Source organism: Trichomycterus rosablanca, chromosome 15 (genome assembly GCF_030014385.1).
Source record: "Trichomycterus rosablanca isolate fTriRos1 chromosome 15, fTriRos1.hap1, whole genome shotgun sequence".
Lineage (NCBI taxonomy): Eukaryota > Metazoa > Chordata > Actinopteri > Siluriformes > Trichomycteridae > Trichomycterus > Trichomycterus rosablanca.
The window spans coordinates 30,089,118-30,113,371 of record NC_086002.1 but is presented as its reverse complement, the minus strand read 5'-3'; the positions used below and the strand labels follow the sequence as shown (position 1 = coordinate 30,113,371).

Here is a 24,254-nt window from a genome sequence, read left to right as displayed (position 1 = left end):
TGCTGCCAACTCCTGGTTCTTCCCTATTAAATTCTCTGGTCCGTACACAGTGAAAAGGAAAATCAGTGATACAGATTATGTTATCAGCACTCCAGAGCACAACAAAAGCACTAGAGTATGCCATATTAACATGTTGAAAGCTTATTGTTCTAGGAGCACCCCAGTTGAAAAGGCAGAGTCCAGTACTTTTCCAGTAGCTATTGTAAGTACTCAGCCTGATGTGGCTACTACTCCTAATGATGGTTTGAGTTTCCGTGAACCTCTTCTTTCTTGTGTTAGACTGACAAACTCTCAAGCTTTATCAGTGTTTACTACTAGTCTAGGTCATTTGTCGGTAGAAAAGCAAGATGACTTAATCAAGCTGATTCAGGAATTTCCTTCCCTATTTGGTGATGTTCCTTCCCAAACACCTGTATTGCAACATAATATTAAGGTTACTTCTAGTACCCCAATCAAACAACATCCTTATCATGTAAATGCTGCTAAGAGAAACATCATGAAAAAGGAAGAAAAATATCTTTTAGAACATGGGTTCACTAAGCCCAGTATTAGTCCTTGGAGTTCACCATGCCTACTAGTCCCCAAACCAGATGGAACATTCAGATTATGTACCGATGTAACAATGCTAAGTGTAGTTATTATTATTTTAGCAATATGGAGACTGTTAAAATGTACCAACATACCTGAGGGAAATGTTGATATTCCCAATACAGCTAAACAAAGAATAATATTCCCAATATCATTTGTCATCAAAAGTGGGCATTGGGCAACAAAAGTAAAGAGTAGTAACATGATGGCAGAGCGTGTAGATTACCTGCAAACATTTGTGCTGTTGTTACAGATGTTTGTTTTTATGCTATCAATGCTAAAAGTAATCATTGTTAAATTAACAATATAAAGAGTCTCTTAATATCAATAAGTATCTTTCAATATATGAAACCATTGTTAAAAACATTTTGTGTTTATTTGGTCTTTAATATTAATTATTTGTTTTGTGCTCTGATAATAGTTTGACATGCAAAAATAGAGAAAACTGGAAAATGAGGAAAATACTTTTATACAAAATATACCCAAAAAAACAAATAATTTAATAAGTTATTTAGTCAGTAATGTCCCAGCAGAGATTCCCTGGCCACTCGAGTAATCCTCCTCATGTTCTTCTCTAGGCAGAATCTCAACATCTCCAGTAGCTTTAAACTGCTTCATTACAGGCCAGATCGGGAACAGCATGTTTTCTAAAGCAGTCCTCATGCACCCTCACCCTGTTTTGCAGCTCCTGGCTCACCTGTACCAGATTAATATAGATGGTACCAGTAACCTGATGGACTCTCCAATTTTGTCCATCAGCACTTCAATATGGGGTTGAGAGTGCTGATCTTGTACAGGAAGTGATGTCATAAGAGTTTACAGATTTGAGCAGTAAGAAGCTGAACAAAGCATCACCATGTAGAATCCCAGTATGAAGAGTAGATGGTGTTTATCTTCACTGCTCTTCATCTTCTTCTTCTCATAATTCAATTGGAATTAGAATTGTATTAGAATCAAAACCTGTAGAAAAGATCAGACATGATCAGATGTTTGTAACTGATCAGACTTAACACAATCAGAACAAGTATAAACACCAACACACACACAAAGATTGGAACAAAGATTGCATTTTACATGATTCGTTCTTCACTGAAGAACCCTGATACAGATGAAGTTCTGCTAATGAGCAGTTCTGATTCCACAATACCATTGTGTGTGTGTGTGTGTCTAAATGTGTGTGTTTAGGTCTGTCTGTGTATAAAGCAACAGTAAATTACCTTAGTTCCTTTAGGTTACATTGTGGATCCACCTGTAGATCCTTGAGCAGTTTTACTCCTGATTCTCCTGAATGATTGTCGTTCAGTTGCAGTTCTCTCAGATGTGATGATGGATTTGATTTCAGAGCTGAAGCCAGAGCAGTAAAACCTTCATCTGTAATACTGCAGCTCCTCAACCTGCAGAAGAAAATTATTTAATAAAAATCATACATCATCTTCTCCCACCTCCTCCTCCATCTCCATTCAGATCCACAACCAGACATCACTGAGAAATCTTCAACATGTAAAACTATTATATTATATTAATGATAAAGTGTTTTATCTTGTGTGAGGAACATGAGTAAAATATCAAACTCTTACACACATCACTAACAGTTTCTGTATGAATGATCTTCTGTATCTACAGTGTAAAAGTGAAGATCTTACTCCAGTATCTTCAGTTTACAGTGTGAATTCTCCAGTCCAGCAGAGAGCAGCTTCACTCCTGAATCCTTCAGTTCATTGTTACCCAGGTTCAGATGTTTCAGACTGGAGGAGTTTAAACTAAGAACTGAGGACAGAACTTCACAACTTTTCTTTGTTAGATTACAATTCCACAACCTGGAGAGAAATAATCAGACAGAGAAATGAAAGACGTCACCCTGCAGCAGTAAGTGGAATCTTAGCAGCTCTGATAATATTACCCAGACTGCAGTGCAGATAAAAGTGAAAGCAGTTGAATTGATGATGCTAAATTAACAGACATTCTAATATGAGTGTAAAATGTGATTACAGACCTAAAGTGGATTCCACATTTTAATGGTTTTCAGAGATTAAATGTGGAATCTTCAGTAGATCTTTGTAGATCTTTGTTGATCTACACATTCAAAACTAACACAAATAATAAATAAATATTTATTTTTTGTCAGCCTCCATATTTTTTATCTTCCCACACAAACCGCATGAACACGACCAAGGCAGGTAAACTAGTTTGATCACAGTAAAACCTTCTGCCAGACATGCTTTTAAAAGCAGCATCTGTCCAGGGTGTGTTGCCAATTTGTGCCTCTTTTTCCCCACTTTTTCCCCACCCGACTAGGATGAACTGGTTAGTGTTTGTTTGTTTATTAGGATTTTTAACATCATGTTGTACACACTTTGATTACATTCATGACAGGAACGGTAGTTCTGGTGAATGTATGAATACACTGATGAAGATAAACTGGTTACACAAGATTTATCAGTTCACAAGTTCAATGTCAAACACAGTCATGGACAATTTAGTGTCTCCACTTTACCTTCCTTCTATGTTTTTGGTCTGTGGGAGGAAACCGGAGCTCCCAGAGGAAACCCACCGCAGACACGAAGAGACCTGAATCACATTTTTCTTCATACATGATAAATTCCTACAGCAGGTTCAACACCAGAGACTCAGGTACTGCTAGTTTAGGATCTAATCTCAGGTAAGTTAGTGAACAATTATTCTAGGATGTGATGACATATGACAGCTCTGAAGAGTTCCACACAAAGTCTGCTAAGGTTTCTTTTTATTAAATTGATGCTTCAGAGTGAAACAGATCTTCTGTATCTACAGTGTGAAAGTGAAGATCTTACCCCAGTATCTCCAGTTTACAGTGTGGATTCTCCAGTCCAGCAGAGAGCAGCTTCACTCCTGAATTCTTCAGTCTATTGTTACCCAGGTTCAGATGTTTCAGACTGGAGGAGTTTAAACTGAGAACTGAGGACAGAACTCTACAACTTTTCTCTGTTAGATTACAATTCCACAACCTGGAGAGAAATAATAGATCAGTATTTTCTATTTATTCATTATTTAACTGCAGTTTTAGCTCTGTATAATGCTTAAAATGCTCACTCTATACTGTAGAGTCTAATATGGAAGAAACACTTTAAATTGTTTTATTTATTTATTTGTTAATCATTTGTTTATTTCATAATTTTTAAACTTAAGCTTTTCACCAATTTCAAGCAACCAAATATATATGTAATATTGTATAATCATTTCAAAACAATCAGTTTTCACTAACTGAGGCTCTGTGATTGTGCATGACTTATAACAAAATAATATAATTCTTGAAGAGAAAAGAAAGTAAAAGAAACATTCCTGCTAGGACGTGATGATGTATGACGACTCTGAAGAGTTCTAAACAACGTCCACTAAATTAATTTTCTGGTTCAAATGATGCTTTTAATTAGAACAGATTATCTGTATTTACAGTGTGAAAGTGAAGATCTTACTCCAGTATCTCCAGTTTACAGTGTGCATTCTCCAGTCCAGCAGAGAGCAGCTTCACTCCTGAATTATTCAGTTTATTGTAACTCAGGTCCAGATGTTTCAGACTGGAGGAGTTTGAACTGAAAACTGAGGACAAAACTTCACAACTTTCCTCTGTTAAATTACAACCAGCCAACCTGGAGAGAAATAATCAGATTAAAATGGGATCTGATTACTTTAGCTGCTGCTGTTTTATGTGTAAATATGCAGAATGACTTAAATTTGTCTGTTGCTTCATAGATCATTTGGTATTGGAACTCTGTCTCAAGTAAAAATGTTCTTTGGTCTGGTTTCCTGCTCATGTGATCAGGGTGGTGTAGTGAGCTACAGTTTTTCTCACAGCGCCCCACCCTACTACCATCACAAAAATAATTACAGCAATTTATTTAACAGAAATCATCTAAACATTTTTCCATAAATACTCATTACTTTACTCTGGCGTTATTCACCTCGCCTGGTTGACATCACTACAGGGTTGCCAGATTCAGAATTTTCCAGCAAAGTTTTTTTTATGTGAGGATATTTTCTTTATTTGTATTATTTATTTATTTATTTATGGAATGTGGGATTTATTTCATTTCAGTTTTTTACACAAAAAGGGAAATGTGCAGCACTGTTTTGTACCTAACTCTAAAATAAAAAGACATTTATTATTGAGATAAATAAAAGATAAGCACAAATACAGTATTTTATTTTATTTTTTAAGAAGAAATATTAAAAGGAAACTTTGTCATAATTTGTCTTCAATTTCATTTTGTTTAAAAAATCTGGAAAAAAACGTATCGTGAACCCAGTATTGTGAATCGCATCACATCGTGGGTAGAGTGTGCAAGTTAGTAGGTGGTGTAGAAAAAGATAGCATTGTTAATTTAACGTTACTAAAGTAGATGTTAATTTCAGACACATTTTGAGATCGTACTGCAACACTTTATTTTTGCACCTTCTCAGTTTCATACATTTAATAAGTAGTGTTTAAGTGATGATCTTTTGAATCAAATGTCAATAAATGACTCACTCAGCTTTTCTAGAGGCTTTCACCACTGGCAGCATCTTCAGAATACCTTCATGTGATGGATAATATTTCCTCAAATCAAACTCATCCAGCTCCTGATCTGAGTTCAGCAACACAAACACCAGAGCCGACCACTGAGCAGGAGACAGACGGAGTCCAGCATGATGAAGAGAACCTCTTTTGTTCAGGTATTTTTGGACTTCCTGCACTAGAGAATCATCTTTCAGTTCATTTAGACAGTAAAACAGATTGATGGATTTGTCTGGAGAGGGATTCTCACTGATCTTCTCCTTGATGTACCTGACTGTTTCCTCTTTGTTGTAAGAACTACTTCCTGTTTGTGGCAGTAGGCCTCTTAAGAGAGTCTGATTGGACTCCAGTGAGAGACCCAAGAGGAAGCGGAGGACAAGATCCAGGTGTCCATTCTTACTTTGTAAGGCCTTGTCCACTGCACTCTTTAGAAAGTCAGACATTTTTGTATAGTTTCTAAAGATGTTAAAGAATCCAGTGTTTTGCATCACCAGCACATTTGTGTTTATGTTGATGAAGGTGAGAAATACATATAAAGCAGCCAGAAACTCCTGAACACTCAGGTGCACAAAGCTGAAGACCTGACCCAGGTGCAGCCCAGCCTCTTTTCTGAAGATTTGGGTGCAGACTCCAGAATACACTGCTGTGTTTTTGACATCAATGCCACATTCTGTCAGATCTTCCTCATAGAAGATCAGGTTTCCTTTCTCCAGCTGTTGGAAGGCCAGTTTTCCCAGTGCCAGTATCGTCTCTCTGGTCTGGTGTGGATCAGGGTCAGATTTTCCATGGTACTTTTGTTCCTTGTGTTTTATCTGAAAGATCAGAAAGTAAGTGAACATTTGAGTCAGAGTTTTGGGGATCTCTTTCCTCTTTGCTCCATCCAGAATTCTCTCTAGAACAGAGGCTGAGATCCAGCAGAAAACTGGAATGTGACACATGATGTAGAGGCTTCTTGATAACTTTATGTGTTTAATTATTTTACTAGCCAGGTTCTCATCACTGATCCTCTTCCTGAAGTACTCGTCTTTCTGAGGGTCACTGAACCCTCGTACCTCTGTTACCTGGTCTACACACTCAGGAGGGATCTGATTGGCAGCTCCTGGTCGAGTAGTTATCCAGAGGTGAGCAGAGGGAAGCAGATTGCCCTTGATGAGGTTTGTCAGCAGCACATCCATTTTTACTGACTTAGTTACGTTACACAGTTGCTCATTATTTTGAAAATCTAGAGGAAGTCGACACTCATCCAGACCATCAAAGATGAACAAAACTTTATAAGCATCACAGTCTAATGATGGCAGAACTTTCACTTCTGGGAAAAACTGATGAAGAAGTTCCATCAGACTGAGGTTTTCCTGCTTCATCAAGTTCAGCTCTCTAAAAGGAAGTGGAAATATGAAGACAACGTCATGATTTGCTTTTCCTTCAGTCCAGTCCAGAATGAACTTCTGCACTGAGACTGTTTTTCCAATTCCAGCAATTCCTTTAGTCAGCACAGTTCTGATGGACGAGTCTTTAAAGAGGTCATTGCATTTGATGGGAATCTCCTGTGCTGCTGGTCTCCTGGATGCTGTTTCAATCTGTCTGACCTCATGTTCATTATTGACGTCTCCACTCCAGCCCTCTGTGATGTAGAGCTCTGTGAAGATCTCATTCAGAAGTGCTGAGCTTCCATGCTGGGAGATTCCTTCACTGATTCTTTTACATTTCTCTCTCAGATTGGATTTGAGTTTTTTCTGATATGCAGAGACCAGTTCTAATAAACAAACAAAGGTAATCAATATTTTACCGCATGATCAATAAACACAGTATAAATTGTTAATAGGTTTGTATATAAATTATTTTTTATTTATAATTATAAACATCTATGATTACAATTGGTTTATTTGTAGAGATGTAGAGATATCATAGTTAGAATTCTTACCTAATATCAAGTACCTGATTCTCATAAACATTATGTCATAGAATTTAATGACCAATCAAAAGCCTAGATTATTCTAGAACCAAGATGGATATGAATTTTTTTTATCTTATGTTAAAGAAATTGATAGGTCTCTTACTCCTCTGCAGGGTGTTAGCGAGGTCTGTCTGGTTCATGATCTTCAGAACATTCAGTGTGATCTTTAGCGCCCCCTCTCTGAAACTACTCAGATCTTCCACATCCTTCACCTCCTGCTCAAAGCATGTTGGGTAATCTTCATCCAGGACCTTTTTAAACTTGTTTAGTTCATTCTTTAATATGCCGACGACTTTGAGCTCCAGTTCCTGTTGAGAAATTTAGAGGAACAGATCATCACAAGAAGCGACATGAGGTAATAAAAAAAGATAAGTGATGTGACCATATAAGGATTTAGAACATTATACTAAAACTAGTTATTGTGATACTTGTTAGCTAGTATAATAATGTGTGTGTGTGTGCCACATTGTTTTATTTTTCTCAGTAAATGTTCAAGTTCAGTAAATGAATAAACAATAATTGTTCATTAAAATGTTAAACTGGAATTTCACCTCTGGTAAAACCAAGCATATTAAAGTATACTTCCGGGGCTGCGTGAGCAGCTGCCCATTGCAGCAAGTCCGTCTTTCTTGTTTCTTTTTGTTGTATTTATTTTACTTTTTGTCTTTTTTCTCGCGTTTTTCTTTTTACATATCATATCTTTACACAATCCTGCGCAGCCTTGGATGTGAAACTGGCAAAATTAGCGGTGTTTTTTCTGTATATTTTCGGAATCATCGCTATCGCATCAGCAAACCTATTCCATGGATCTATTGTTTACACCCAGGAACAACTGCTGGAGCTCAGCCACACAAAGTTACTCTTCGCGGACACATCAGCAATTCCGGCAGAAATAAGGAGAAAGAGGAGAGGATGCAGAGCCAGAGTGAGGTGGCGTGTGAGAAAAATACCATCTTCCATCTCTTATTATGGGGAATGTAAGATCACTTCCAAATAAGATGGACGAACAGCACTAAATGCCATACAAGGGACAGTAAAACGTTGGATCTACTGTATGTTAACACAAAGGATGCATACAGCTCTTCACCCCTCCTCCCGTTTGATCGATCTGATCACAACTTGGTGTACCTCCTGCCTGTCTACACCCCCATGGTTAAGAAACAACCCCCAACCACAAGATCTGTGAGGAACTGGTCTGCAGGGGTCAGTGAGACATTAAAGGACTGTTTCAAGATCACAAACTGGGAGGTGTTATGCAGTCCACACGGGGAGGACATTGACAGCTTGACTGCATAACAGACTACATAAACTTTTGTGTTGAGAGCACCGTACCTGCATGAACTGTACAGTGTAGGGCTGCATGATATTGGAAAAAACTGACATTGCGATATTTTTTTTTCCTGCGATATATATTGCGATATTAAAAAAATACAGGAATTTTCACCACATTATTAATAATATTAATAATGCATGTATCTTACTCTAAATAAGGGGCTCATCTGTGAAAAAGGGTGGTGCCTACAAGGGATACAAAAGATTATGACAAGCTACATTTTTGTACTCGGTTGAAACTGAGCATTAAACTAAGAAAGCTTCAATATCACATAAGGGAATGAACAGGATTGACAAAATGGGTCATTTAATATTTTATTTCACAATCAAAACCTCTTCAAGTAGTAAACATAATTTTTTTTTAAACTATACAAACAGAAGAGCAGCTATACACCTGTTCCAAATCCGAGATTTCTTAAGTACTAAGCACAATGCTGATGCAGAACGAGAATCGAAGGCGTCCTTAGTGATGAAGGCAATCCCAGAATTCACTGCGCCATCTCTTCTCTCAAACGCCGTCCCACCTCATTCCATTGGTTTTAATGGCAAGATGCTAAATGCTAAACCCAATGGAATTGCTAAGTAGCGCGTTCCAATAACCTGCCTTCGAAGTCATTGACTTATTAGAATCCTCTCTACTGAGGCAGCTGCCTATGTAGGTAGTACAGCAAGGCAGCTCACTAGGTTTTTGAACACACTGGTAGATACGTCATGGAAAATGAGAACGGTGTGAATTTTCGTTTTGTCAAGCAGCAAAAAAGTTTTAGCATGACATATTTGATTTAATTTGCATTAAATAACATTGCACGTCCTGCGATGTGACTATCGTGCATGCACAAAAAAAGACTGAACAAGCTGATCAAGAAAGCGAGTTCTGTCTTGAACTGTCCTCTCCAACCTGTAGAGGAGGTGGGAGAAAGGAGGATGATAGCCAAGCTGTCATCCATCCTGGACAACACCGCACATCCACTACATGAGTCTGTAGAAGACCTAACAAGCTCCTTCAGTACCAGACTCCTCCACCCCCTGTGTAGAAAGGAACGCTACCACAGGTCCTTCATTCCAGCAGCCATCAGGGCTTACAACAGTAAAAATATGTAAGATCCCACTTATACCTATACTTACAGTGGGGCCAAAAAGTATTTAGTCAGCCACTGATTGTGCAAGTTCTCCTACTTAGAAAGATGAGAGAGGTCTGTAATTTTCATCATAGGTACACTTCAACTATGAGAGACAAAATGAGTTAAAAAAAAATCCAGGAAATCACATTGTAAGATTTTTAAAGAATTTATTTGTAAAATATGGTGGTAAAAAAGTATTTGGTCACCCACAAACAAGCAACATTTCTGGCTCTCACAGACCTGTAACTTCTTCTTTAAGAAGCTCTTCTGTCCTCCACTCGTTACCTGTATTAATGGCACCTGTTTGACCTCGTTATCTGTATAAAAGACACCTGTCCACAGCCTCAAACAGTCAGACTCCAAACTCAACCATGGCCAAGACCAAAGAGCTGTCAAAGGACAGGAAGAAAATTGTAGACTTGCACCAGGCTGGGAAGAGTGAATCTACAATAGGCAAACAGGTTGGTGTGAATAAATCAACTGTGGGAGCAATTGTAAGAAAATGGAAGACATACAAGACCATTGATAATCTCGCTCGATCTGGGGCCCCACGCAAGATCTCATCCCGTGGGGTCAAAATGATCATGAGAACGGTGAGCAAAAATCCCAGAACTACACAGAGGGACCTGATGAATGACCTGCAGAGAGCTGAGACCAAAGTAACAAAGGCTACCATCAGTAACACACTGGGACTCAAATCCTGCAGTGCTAGGCGTGTCCCCCTGCTTAAGCCAGTACATGTCCAGGCCCATCTGAAGTTTGCCAGAGAGCATATGGATGATCCAGAAGAGGATTGGGAGAATATCATGTGGTCAGATGAAACCAAAATGGAACTTTTTGGTAAAAACTCAACTTGTCGTGTTTGGAGGAAGAAGAATGCTGAGTTGCATCCCAAGAACACCATACCTACTGTGAAGCATGGGGGTGGAAACATCATGCTTTGGGGCTGTTTTTCTGCGAAGGGGACAGGACGACTGATCCGTGTTAAGGGAAGACTGAACGGGGCCATGTATCGTGAGATTTTAAGCCAAAACCTCCTTCCATCAGTGAGAGCATTGAAGATGGAACGTGGCTGGGTCTTCCAGCATGACAATGATCCCAAACACACCGCTCGGGCAACGAAGGATTTCAAGGCCCTGGAGTGGCCTAGCCAGTCTCCAGACCTCAACCCCATAGAAAATTTGTGAAGGGAGTTGAAAATCTGTGTTGCCCAGCGACAGCAATACTTTTTGGCCCACTGTACACGTTCATGTTCATGGCGAAATAAGAAGTGCAATATGTGATTTATTTACAATAGGTGCAATACTTAATATACTTGGCATATCCAAATGTATATATTACTTTATATATATATACAGTGTATCACGAAAGTGAGTACACCCCTCACATTTCTGCAAATATTTCATTATATCTTTTCATGGGACAACACTATAGACATGAAACTTGGATATAACTAAGAGTAGTCAGTGTACAACTTGTATAGCAGTGTAGATTTACTGTCTTCTGAAAATAACTCAACACACAGCCATTAATGTCTAAATAGCTGGCAACATAAGTGAGTACACCCCACAGTGAACATGTCCAAATTGTGCCTAAAGTATCAATATTTTGTGTGACCACCATTATTATCACTGCCTTAACCCTCCTGGGCATGGAATTCACCAGAGCTGCACAGGTTGCTACTGGAATCCTCTTCCACTCCTCCGTGATGACATCACGGAGCTGGTGGATGTTAGACACCTTAAACTCCTCCACCTTCCACTTGAGGATGCGCCACAGGTGCTCAATTGGGTTTAGTCCATCACCTTTACCTTCAGCTTCCTCAGCAAGGCAGTTGTCATCTTGGAGGTTGTGTTTGGGGTCGTTATCCTGTTGGAAAACTGCCATGAGGCCCAGTTTTCGAAGGGAGGGGATCATGCTCTGTTTCAGAATGTCACAGTACATGTTGGAATTCATGTTTCCCTCAATGAACTGCAGCTCCCCAGTGCCAGCAACACTCATGCAGCCCAAGACCATGATGCTACCACCACCATGCTTGACTGTAGGCAAGATACAGTTGTCTTGGTACTTCTCACCAGGGCGCCGCCACACATGCTGGACACCATCTGAGCCAAACAAGTTTATCTTGGTCTCGTCAGACCACAGGGCATTCCAGTAATCCATGTTCTTGGACTGCTTGTCTTCAGCAAACTGTTTGCTGGCTTTCTTGTGCGTCAGCTTCCTTCTGGGATGACGACCATGCAGACCGAGTTGATGCAGTGTGCGGCGTATGGTCTGAGCACTGACAGGCTGACCTCCCACGTCTTCAACCTCTGCAGCAATGCTGGCAGCACTCATGTGTCTATTTTTTAAAGCCAACCTCTGGATATGACGCCGAACACGTGGACTCAACTTCTTTGGTCGACCCTGGCGAAGCCTGTTCCGAGTGGAACCTGTCCTGGAAAACCGCTGTATGACCTTGGCCACCATGCTGTAGCTCAGTTTCAGGGTGTTAGCAATCTTCTTATAGCCCAGGCCATCTTTGTGGAGAGCAACAATTATATTTCTCACATCCTCAGAGAGTTCTTTGCCATGAGGTGCCATGTTGAATATCCAGTGGCCAGTATGAGAGAATTGTACCCAAAACACCAAATTTAACAGCCCATTTACACCTGGGACCTTGACACATGACACCAGGGAGGGACAACGACACATTTGGGCACAATTTGGACATGTTCACTGTGGGGTGTACTCACTTATGTTGCCAGCTATTTAGACATTAATGGCTGTGTGTTGAGTTATTTTCAGAAGACAGTAAATCTACACTGCTATACAAGCTGTACACTGACTACTCTAAGTTATATCCAAGTTTCATGTCTATAGTGTTGTCCCATGAAAATATATAATGAAATATTTGCAGAAATGTGAGGGGTGTACTCACTTTCGTGATACACTGTATATATATATATATATATATATACTATATATATATATATATATATATATATATATATATATATATATATTAGGGCTGTCGAAGTTAACGCGATAATAACGCATTAACGCAATCTCAATTTAACGCGATTAAGATAAATAGTGCCATTAACGCAAATTCTAGTTCATGTTGAGACTTGACTGGTAAAACAAACGTTTTAATGTCGGACATGTCACCGTTTTTCATTTGCGGTTTGTTAACATAATGTAAAAGAGCGTCGTAGCATCTGCACTTGCATAATAAAGAAATAAATACACGCTATATTCACAAGTTGTCGGGAGCAGAACACTTTATTAACTTATTCTGTTACGGTAAAGAATACCGGACAGCTGAGTCAAGCACGTTGTCCATGAACTATGGAAGCCCCAAAGGGTCAAAACACACTCACTTCGTGTAGAAACGTCCATCAAACCATTGGATAGTATTACTGCCTAGTATGTGAGTGAATAAAACTCCCTTACAGTTTTCTCTTGTCCCAGCAGTTTTTAACATAAGTACATTTAGCATAAAATGTGTTCACCATTTTAATTGTAACATTTCACTTAAAAATCCTTGTTTTCTATAACATTTACACAGATTTTTTTTAATGCGATTAATCGCGATTAACTATATGAAATTCTGAGATTAATCGCGATTAAAAATTTTAATCGTTTGACAGCCCTAATATATATATATACAGTGCATTACAAAAGTGAGTACACCCCTCACATTTCTGCAAATATTTTATTATATCTTTTCATGGGACAACACTATAGAAATAAAACTTGGATATAAGTTAGAGTAGTCAGTGTACAACTTGTATAGCAGTGTAGATTTACTGTCTTCTGAAAATAACTCAACACACAGCCATTAATGTCTAAATGGCTGGCAACATAAGTGAGTACACCCCACAGTGAACATGTCCAAATTGTGCCCAAAGTGTCAATATTTTGTGTGACCACCATTATTATCCAGCACTGCCTTAACCCTCCTGGGCATGGAATTCACCAGAGCTGCACTGGTTGCTACTGGAATCCTCTTCCACTCCTCCATGATGACATCACGGAGCTGGTGGATGTTAGACACCTTGAACTCCTCCACCTTCCACTTGAGGATGCGCCACAGGTGCTCAATTGGGTTTAGTCCATCACCTTTACCTTCAGCTTCCTCAGCAAGGCAGTTGTCATCTTGGAGGTTGTGTTTGGGGCCGTTATCCTGTTGGAAAACTGCCAGGAGGCCCAGTTTTCGAAGGGAGGGGATCATGCTCTGTTTCAGAATGTCACAGTACATGTTGGAATTCATGTTTCCCTCAATGAACTGCAGCTCCCCAGTGTCAGCAACACTCATGCAGCCCAAGACCATGATGCTACCACCACCATGCTTGACTGTAGGCAAGATACAGTTGTCTTGGTACTTCTCACCAGGGCGCCGCCACACATGCTGGACACCATCTGAGCCAAACAAGTTTATCTTGGTCTCGTCAGACCACAGGGCATTCCAGTAATCCATGTTCTCGGACTGCTTGTTTTCAGCAAACTGTTTGCTGGCTTTCTTGTGCGTCAGCTTCCTTCTGGGATGACGACCATGCAGACCGAGTTGATGCAGTGTGCGGCGTACGGTCTGAGCACTGACAGGCTGACCTCCCACGTCTTCAACCTCTGCAGCAATGCTGGCAGCACTCATGTGTTTATTTTTTAAAGCCAACCTCTGGATATGACGCCGAACACGTGGACTCGACTTCTTTGGTCGACCCTGGCGAAGCCTGTTCCGAGTGGAACCTGTCCTGGAAAACCGCTGTATGACCTTGGCCACCATGCTGTAGCTCAGTTTCAGGGTGTTAGCAATCTTCTTATAGCCCAGGCCATCTTTGTGGAGAGCAACAATTCTATTTCTCACATCCTCAGAGAGTTCTTTGCCATGAGGTGCCATGTTGAATATCCAGTGGCCAGTATGAGAGAATTGTACCCAAAACACCAAATTTAACAGCCCTGCTCCCCATTTACACCTGGGACCTTGACACATGACACCAGGGAGGGACAACGACACATTTGGGCACAATTTGGACATGTTCACTGTGGGGTGTACTCACTTATGTTGCCAGCTATTTAGACATTAATGGCTGTGTGTTGAGTTATTTTCAGAAGACAGTAAATCTACACTGCTATACAAGCTGTACACTGACTACTCTAAGTTATTTCCAAGTTTCATGTCTATAGTGTTGTCCCATGAAAAGATGTAATCAAATATTTGCAGAAATGTGAGGGGTGTACTCACTTTTGTGATACACTGTATATACAGTAGTGTTCAAAATAATAGCAGTCCAACACCATTAACCTGATAAATCACTGTTTTTAGTAGAATTGCTATTTCTACATATCAAAAAATTTACTTGAAAGTGTAGTAGAGTAATGACAACAAAACAAACCCAACAATTAGGACATGCATGACGCTCATTCTGAGTAATCAAAGCATTGATTGAAAGTGGGTTGTTCAAAATAATAGCAGTGAGGTGTTTAATTGGTGAAGTCATTCATTCTGCAGAAGAACGTGAACGTGTGTCAATTTTGGTCCTTATTTAAGGTAGGATGGTGGCAAATGTTGCACAGGTTGGTCATAGCGCATTTCCTTCTGAAATACTGGGTAAAATGGGTTGTTCCAGACATTGTTCTGATGAACAGCATACTTTGATTAAAAAGTTGATTGTAGAGGAAAAAACATACAGAGAAGTGCAGCAAATGATAGGCTGCTCAGCTAAAATCATCTCAAATGCCTTGAAGTGACAACCAAAACCTGAAAGACGCAGAAGGAAGCGTGGAACTACTGTTTGAATGGATCAAAGAATAGCCAAAATGGCAAATACTCAGCCATTGATCACCTCCAGAAAGATCAAGGAACATCTGAAGTTAGCAGTGAGTACAGAAGATGATTAAGTGAAGCCAATTTACCAGCAAGAACTCCTGCAAAGTCCCGTTGTTAAGAAAAAGACGTTTCCTGAATGGGTTCAAATCTGCCAAGGAACACATTGACTGGTCCAAAGAGAAATGGCTCAACATTTTGTGGACTGGTAAAAGCAAAATTGTTCTATTTGGGTCTAGTGGCCGTAGAGAGTATGTCAGACGACCCCCGATCACTGAATTCAAGCCACAGTACACTGTGAAGGTAGTAAAGCACGGTGGTACAAAATGATGATATGGGGATGTTTTTCATACCATGGTGTTACGCCTATTTATCACATACGAGGGATCATGGATCAGTTTAAATATATCAGAATACTTGAGGAGATCATGTATGTCGAAGAAGAAATGTCCTTAAAATGGGTGTTTCAACATGACAATGACCCAAACCATCCTGGTTACAGACAAACAAGATTGAGGTAATAGAGTGACCAGCCCAATCCCCTGACTTCAATCCCAGAGAGAACTTGTGTTCTGATATCTGAAACACGTTTTTTTTAGGCAAAACCCAAAATTGCAGAAGAACTGTGGAATGTCGTCTAATCATCCTGGACTGGAATACCTGTTCAGAGGAGCCAGAAGTTGGTCAACTCCATGCAACACAGATCTCAGAAACAATTGTTATGCCACTAAATATTAGTTATTATTAGTTAAATATTAAAGTAAAGTGAAACCTCAAACATTTTTTTCAGTTTATAGATACATTTTTTGAGTTTTTAAAGAAAAATGCTGGCACTGCTATTTTTTTGAACAGCCTAATATTAATTTTTCTTAACTTTCTGTAAAGGATTAACACAAAATGGCTAAATTTTGTTAATGTTTTGAATTAGAATTGAAAGTGTAGTATTTTCAGTGCATTTGCATTTATGGAAATAAAAGTTATCATAATGATTTTGTGCTTTATTCACTTTTTTAAAACCACTGCTATTTTTTTGAACACTACTGTATATACTGTATATATATATATACAGTGTATCACAAAAGTGAGTACACCCCTCACATTTCTGCAAATATTTCATTATATATTTTCATGGGACAACACTATAGACATGAAACTTGGATATAACTTAAGAGTAGTCAGTGTACAGCTTGTATAGCAGTGTAGATTTACTGTCTTCTGAAAATAACTCAACACACAGCCATTAATGTCTAAATAGCTGGCAACATAAGTGAGTACACCCCACAGTGAACATGTCCAAAGTGTGCCCAAATGTGTCGTTGTCCCTCCCTGGTGTCATGTGTCAAGGTCCCAGGTGTAAATGGGGAGCAGGGCTGTTAAATTTGGTGTTTTGGGTACAATTCTCTCATACTGGCCACTGGATATTCAACATGGCACTTCATGGCAAAGAACTCTCTGAGGATGTGAGAAATAGAATTGTTGCTCTCCACAAAGATGGCCTGGGCTATAAGAAGATTGCTAACACCCTGAAACTGAGCTACAGCATGGTGGCCAAGGTCATACAGCGGTTTTCCAGGACAGGTTCCACTCGGAACAGGCTTCGCCAGGGTCGACCAAAGAAGTTGAGTCCACGTGTTCGGCGTCATATCCAGAGGTTGGCTTTAAAAAATAGACACATGAGTGCTGCCAGCATTGCTGCAAAGGTTGAAGACGTGGGAGGTCAGCCTGTCAGTGCTCAGACCGTACGCCGCACACTGCATCAACTCGGTCTGCATGGTCGTCATCCCAGAAGGAAGCTGACGCACAAGAAATCCAGCAAACAGTTTGCTGAAAACAGGCAGTCCAAGAACATGGATTACTGGAATGTCCTGTGGTCTGAGGAGACCAAGATAAACTTGTTTGGCTCAGATGGTGTCCAGCATGTGTGGCGGCGCCCTGGTGAGAAATACAAAGACAACTGTATCTTGCCTACAGTCAAGCATGGTGGTGGTAGCATCATGGTCTTGGGCTGCATGAGTGTTGCTGGCACTGGGGAGCTGCAGTTCATTGAGGGAAACATGAATTCCAACATGTACTGTGACATTCTGAAACAGAGCATGATCCCCTCCCTTCGAAAACTGGGCCTCATGGCAGTTTTCCAACAGGATAACGACCCCAAACACAACCTCCAAGATGACAACTGCCTTGCTGAGGAAGCTGAAGGTAAAGGTGATGGACTAAACCCAATTGAGCACCTGTGGCGCATCCTCAAGTGGAAGGTGGAGGAGTTCAAGGTGTCTAACATCCACCAGCTCCGTGATGTCATCATGGAGGAGTGGAAGAGGATTCCAGTAGCAACCTGTGCAGCTCTGGTGAATTCCATGCCCGGGAGGGTTAAGGCAGTGCTGGATAATAATGGTGGTCACACAAAATATTGACACTTTGGGCACAATTTGGACATGTTCACTGTGGGGTGTACTCACTTATGTTGCCAGCCATTTAGACAATAATGGCTGTGTGTTGAGTTATTTTCAGAAGACAGTAAATCTACACTGCTATACAAGCTGTACACTGACTACTCTAACTTATATCCAAGTTTTATTTCTATAGTGTTGTCCCATGAAAAGATATAATAAAATATTTGCAGAAATGTGAGGGGTGTACTCACTTTTGTAATGCACTGTATATATATATTTATATATATATATATATATATATATATATACAGTGGCTTGCAAAAGTATTCATACCCCTTGAACTTTTCCATATTTTGTCACATTACAACCACAAACATAAATATATTTCACTGGAATTTAATGTGAAAGACCAACACAAAGTGGTATACAATTGTGAAGTGGAACGAAAGTTATACATGATTCAAAACATTTTTTACAAATAAAAAACTGAAAAGTGCGGTGTGCAAAAGTATCCAGCCCCCTTTTCTCTGAGTGCAACCAATTGCATTCAGAAGTTGCCTGATGACTGCTAATGACTAAAAAGAGTCCACCTGTGTGTAATCTAATCTCAGTACAAATACAGCTGCTCCGTGACGGCCTCAGAGGTTGGTTAAGAGAATATTGGGGAGTAAACAGCATTATGAAGTCCAAAGAACACACCAGACAGGTCAGGAATAAGGTTGTGGAGAAGTTTAAAGCAGGCTTAGGCTATAAAAAGATTTCCCAAGCTTTGAACATCTCACGGAGCACTGTTCAATCCATTATCCGGAAATGGAAAGAATATGGCACAACTGTAAACCTACCAAGACAAGGCCGTCCACCTAAACTTACAGGCCGAACAAGGAGAGCACTGATCAGAGATGCAGCCAAGAGGCCCATGGTGACTCTGGACGAAATGCAGAGATCCACAGCTCAGGTGGGGGAATCTGTCCACACGACAACTATTAGTCGTGCACTGCACAAATGTGGTCTTTATGGAAGAGTGGCAAGAAGAAAGCCATTGTTAAAAGAAAACCATAAAAAGTCCCGTTTGCAGTTTGCCAGAAGCCATGTTGGGGACACAGCAAACATGTGGAACAAGGTGCTTTGGTCAGATGAGACCAAAATTGAACTTTTTGGCCTAAATGCAAAACGCTATGTGAGGCGGAGAATTAACACTGCACATCACTCTGAACACACCATCCCCACTGTCAAATATGGTGGTGGCAGCATCATGCACTGGGGCTGCTTCTCTTCAGCAGGGACAGGGAAGTTGGTCAAAGTTGATGGAAAGATGGATGGAGCCAAATACAGGGCAATCTTGGAAGAAAACCTGTTGGAGTCTGCAAAAGACTTGAGACTGGGGCGGAGGTTCACCTTCCAGCAGGACAACGACCCTAAACATAAAGCCAGGGCTACAATGGAATGGTTTAAAACAAAACATATTCATGTGTTAGAATGGCCCAGTCAAAGTCCAGACCTAAACCCAATCGAGAATTTGTGGCAAGATCTGAAAACTGCTGTTCACAAACGCTCTCCATCTAATCTGACTGAGCTTGAGCTGTTTTGCAAAGAAGAATGGGCAAAAATGTCAGTCACTAGATGTGCAAAGCTGGTGGAGACATACCCTAAAAGACTTGCAGCTGTAATTGCAGCAAAAGGTGGTTCCACAAAGTATTGACTCAGGGGGGCTGGATACTTTTGCACACCGCACTTTTCAGTTTTTTATTTGTAAAAAATGTTTTGAATCATGTATAACTTTCGTTCCACTTCACAATTGTATACCACTTTGCGTTGGTCTTTCACATTAAATTCCAGTGAAATATATTTATGTTTGTGGTTGTAATGTGACAAAATATGGAAAAGTTCAAGGGGTATGAATACTTTTGCAAGCCACTGTATATATATATATATATATATATATATACTGTATATATACTGTATATACAGTATATGATATTTTTAAGAGTAAATAACTACACACTATGTGTGCAATATTTTTCACTTTGTTGTATTTTGTTCTGTTTTTCCTGTCCTCATACTGCTAATTAATTTCCCTAAGGGGATCAATAAAGTCTTACCTTATCTTATTTCTTTTATCTAACTATTAAAATGAAAAAAAAAAAAACCAGAACAGCATCTAAGAAGGTCTAAATCCAAAATCAACATAAAATCCCTCACAGTGTTTATTTAACCAATAGCAACCTAGCCAAGCATCATCATTATTATTACACAAACATACATACAAACCTTAAATATGGATTCCAGCTGATCTCTGTAAGTAACATTTAATTTCTTCTTTTTTGGCCTGTTAAAAAAACAATAGAAAAACAATTGTGCAGCTTTACAGTCTTTGTTTTACAACACAAATAAATATACAGAACAGTACTGAACACTAGCATGTTCCATTATCCAGTTATTGAAACATTTGAAGCATAAATGAATAAAATGAGTAAGTTTCATGGGTATAATCAGAAAGACCTGAAAGCTAAAACACTAGAACATGAGATTATACTGACCTTGGATCAGGAAAACAGTAAGTTAGAGGATCCACTGACCGGTTCCTCTTCTTAGAGACAGATCTGGGATCTGGTCTTGTACCCTTCATCACACTGGGGTACAAGTAAAACCAAACATCCCACACAAGTTTTAATTTAACACAGATGCCAAGTTGGCTAATTCAGGAGTAATAAAATGCAATAAACAATTAGCAGTTTATCACTGTGTCAAAAACGCACAAAAAGCATAAGGGCTCTATTTAAAAAAATGCTTTTTAAATGTCTGCATTTAAAATAGTAGCGATGCTTGACAATGCTTGTTTGCTTAACACCAGTACTCAACCACTGCTGTTCTGATTTTATATATTTTATAATATTTTTAATACAATTATTGATTGTTAACATTAAAATAATTTCTTATTTGTTTATGATCTGAATTTGACTTAATCTCAGCTATTCAGTCTAGTCTTGGACTTAACCACAGAGGTTGTGGTAGTCCTACACCAGGGGTGTCAAACTCAAGGCCCGCGGGCCAGATCCGGCCCGCTGCGTCAATTGATCCGGCCCGCGAGAGCTTAAACGACTGTATGATTGTTGTGATGGTTCGAGTCGTGATGCGCTTATAATTTAATGCGCTCCTGCGCCTTTAAGAGACAACGTGACATCGTAGTCATGGCAACTAACTTTAACCTTCGCAGTTGTTAGTAAATGTTTAGTGAGTATATCACAGCGTTTTAGTTACAAATGTACCGTAATTAAATACTGTTGTTACGTTACTATAGCAATTAGTAACTTTACACAAAATTTTAACTCGTTATTTTACGTTTGGTTAAATCTCATATTGTACCAGATGTAACACTTGACTACAGCTGTGTGCTTTTACTGTATTAGGTTCTTTATTGTTTTTATTGTTTGTATTTTTACTTCATTTTGATGCACACAGCTCTCGAGCAAATAAACCGACTGTATTCTGAAGAGAGCTGTCTGTCTGTCTGTCTGTCTGTCTAGCTGAGAAAGGGGGATAAACTATTAGTGAGGGCAGAATGATTGTCTTAAAAATACACTGTAAAATCCTAAATAAACTGCATCTTTCAAAATACAGGCTGATTTTGTGACCTGCAAAGTGACACATCCCGCCAGTAGATGATGTTACACATATTTACACATGATCCTGAAATGTACAAGAAGATAAGTAAGAAAATTAAGCATAAGGAGGAAGTTTAATGAAAGTGAAAACAAGTTTGTGCTTCAGGAAGAGAAACCGGTGCGTCTCTTGTGTTATGAGGCTGTGTCTGTGGTAAAGTAGAACAATATAAATGCAGAATTCAGCCTCCAAGAAAAACAACAGACTGCAATCACAGCAGGATACGTTACAATCGGCCCTTTGAGGGCCACCATAATGCTGATGTGGCCCTCGGTGAAAATGAGTTTGACACCCCTGTTCTACACAGTCTGGAGTTACGTTTGTTTTACCATAAATCAGTAAAAGAGTCTCTGAGGTGGATTGATCCATTAACTAGTTACTCTTTGCTAATAAACAATTATTAGACGTTTCAGCTCTTCATCATTTTAACTTTGAGTAATTATTTAAAAACTTTACTTAGTTCTGATCAGTAATCATCAGCCCACACTAACATGTCCATAGTCAAAACCCAATTTACTGATTACTTGTACATTTTCACATAGACAGTGAATTCTAAAAGTGTTCAGAGCTGGATGTTCGGGTGGTGCAGTAGACTGAGGCACTAATACACCATGAGATTATACAGACCTAGAATCAGTAGAACATCCTCCATCTTTAAAGTGTTGTATTGGATCCATTGACTGGTCGCTCTTCATGGAGACAACGCTGGGTTGGGGTACTTCTGGTCTCGTACCCTCCATCACACTGGGGTACAGGAAAAACCAAACATTAATAAACTAAAAAAAACATTAGGGCACCTGAAAGTTTCAGTTCTCAGAGAAACACCACCAAGTACATGACACAGTAATCAGACAATAAGCTTAACTAGCAGCTAGTTTAGTTATACAGAACTGAGCACTAGCATGTTCCAACAATCAGTTATTGAAACATAAATTTTATGATTTGTTTTTACTCAACTGATTAGTTGAGTAAGTTTTACTGAGTTTTATTGGGAGGAATTGGAAGTAAAAACACTAAAACATGAGATTATACTGACCTCAGAGCTGTAGAACATCTTCCATCTTTAAAGTTACGTGGCAGTCCCATTGACTGGTGGCTCTTCATGGAGACACAGCTGGGTTCAGGTGAATCTGGTCTCATACCCTCCATCACACTGGGGTACAAATAAAACCAAACATAAATAAACTATATAAAGAAGAATTAGGGCACCTGAAAGTTTCAGTTTTCAGAGAAACACCACAAAGGATACGACAAGGTAATCAGACAACTAGCTTAACTATCAGCTAGTTTAATTAAAGCTTAGTGGTTAAGGTACCAGACTAGTGATCAGAAGCTTAACGGTTTGAACCCCACAATTGCCAATTTGTCACTGAGCAAAGTCTTTAATCCTTAATTAATCAAATTGGATAATTTGCTTTGGATAAAAGTGTCCAACCACAGAGATCCTGAGAGTCCTAAACCACAGTTTAGATTATGAAAAATTTGTTTTGTCCTTAAGTTTACAGTATCTTAGAAGGGGTTTGGATGGTTCTTTAACTGATCACTCTTTACTAATAAATAATTATTAAAAGATCATTATTACTCAGTTATTTCAACTCTTGTGTAATCATTCTAAACGTCACTAAGTTCTGATCAGTAATCATCAGTACATACTGAAACCTCTTAGCCCAGTTAACCCAGTTTACTGATTACTTATAAATTTTCATGAATACAGTGGATTCTGAAGGTATTTTGATTTTTTTGTGCACTTAACTGTGATAGAATTGTGAAATCATTAATCTTTTTACTATTGAATTAAAAACATCAAAAAAACAAGTTTTTCCACAAAAATTAAGAAGAAAATACAAAAAAAATCTCTTATTCACTCCGAAGTGAGTTCAGGTGAATCCTGTTTGCTGATTTGAAAGATTTAGCACTTTTGTTCCTATGACTGAACTAAAATCATGGGTTTCTTTATAATTATATAGAGTGGACACAAGATCAGAAATTAATTTAAAGACACTAATTCCAACATTTCTCCAGTAAAGTTTGAACTCTTGATGCAATGCTCTCATACATGTTTATTATTTTGTATAATAAACTAATAAATTACTATTAAATTATTATTTTATGTTTATTATTGATTGTGTGTTTCTGTTATTTTGTCCACTGCCTGCATGTATTACCGCTGGGACCGCAACTCCGCGTCGGGTAAGAACAAAGGCGGCGGTGTGTGTGTGTACGTGAACAACAGTTGGTGCTCGGATGTACAGATTGTGGAAGAACACTGTTCAGCTGATTTAGAACTGCTAATGCTGAAGTGTAGACCCTTTTATCTGCCGAGAGAGTTTAACGCTGTGTACATACTCGCTGTTTACATTCCACCGCGAGCTAACGCCGCTACAGCACTGGGGCTATTGCATGATGTAATCAATAAACAAGAGACTGCACACCCGGACGCCGTGTTCATCGCAGCCGGCAATTTTAACCATTGCAACCTCAAAACTGTTCTGCCCAAATATCACCAACATGTAAGCTTTCCGACGAGGGAGAGGAACGTGCTTGACCAAGTCTACAGCAACGTAAAGGGAGCTTACAGGGCAGTACCACGGCCACACTTCGGACAGTCCGACCACATCTCCGTGTTTCTCTACCCTGCATACAGACAACTCCTCAAGCGAGCACCACCAGTGAGTAAAACTGTTAAAGTGTGGAATGAAACTGATCTGGAACTTCAGGACTGTTTTAACAGCACAGACTGGGACGTGTTTAGAACTGCTGCTCTGAGAGAGGACTGTACTGTTGATTTAGAGGAATATGCTTCTGGAGTAACTGGCTACATTAGCTACTGCACTGAGGCTATTGTTCCCACTAAACACTGCAGGAA

The 24,254-nt window shown here is 39.4% G+C and overlaps 1 protein-coding gene and 1 pseudogene across 1 annotated transcript; one reads left to right on the top strand and one right to left on the bottom strand.

Annotated features, from left to right (window-relative positions):
* LOC134328691 (NACHT, LRR and PYD domains-containing protein 3-like) overlaps nucleotides 1-24,254 on the top strand; it is a 1,194,473-nt pseudogene that overhangs the window by 1,075,507 nt on the left and 94,712 nt on the right.
* On the bottom strand, nucleotides 974-22,537 carry LOC134328650 (NACHT, LRR and PYD domains-containing protein 3-like). Its single transcript, XM_063009803.1, has 11 exons — nucleotides 22,425-22,537; nucleotides 22,016-22,132; nucleotides 20,266-20,358; nucleotides 19,997-20,054; nucleotides 7,177-7,381; nucleotides 5,093-6,872; nucleotides 4,041-4,214; nucleotides 3,399-3,572; nucleotides 2,232-2,405; nucleotides 1,806-1,982; nucleotides 974-1,548 (listed from the first exon to the last, which is right to left on the bottom strand). Exons 1-11 carry the CDS (start codon nucleotides 22,535-22,537, stop codon nucleotides 1,542-1,544), a joined length of 3,072 nt encoding a protein of 1,023 aa, XP_062865873.1. The 3' UTR covers nucleotides 974-1,541.

What these genes read in the sequence shown, in the direction of transcription:
- LOC134328650 (XM_063009803.1), bottom strand. Translation starts at nt 22,537, where the DNA reads ATGGAGGGTATGAGACCAGATTCACCTGAACCCAGCTGTGTCTCCATG. An exon ending in GGATGTTCTACTGATTCTAG is followed by an intron (nt 20,359 to 22,015) that starts GTCTGTATAATC and finishes CTTGTACCCCAG; the next exon opens with TGTGATGAAGGGTACAAGAC. An exon ending in AAAGCCTCTAGAAAAGCTGA is followed by an intron (nt 4,215 to 5,092) that starts GTGAGTCATTTA and finishes ATTTCTCTCCAG; the next exon opens with GTTGGCTGGTTGTAATTTAA.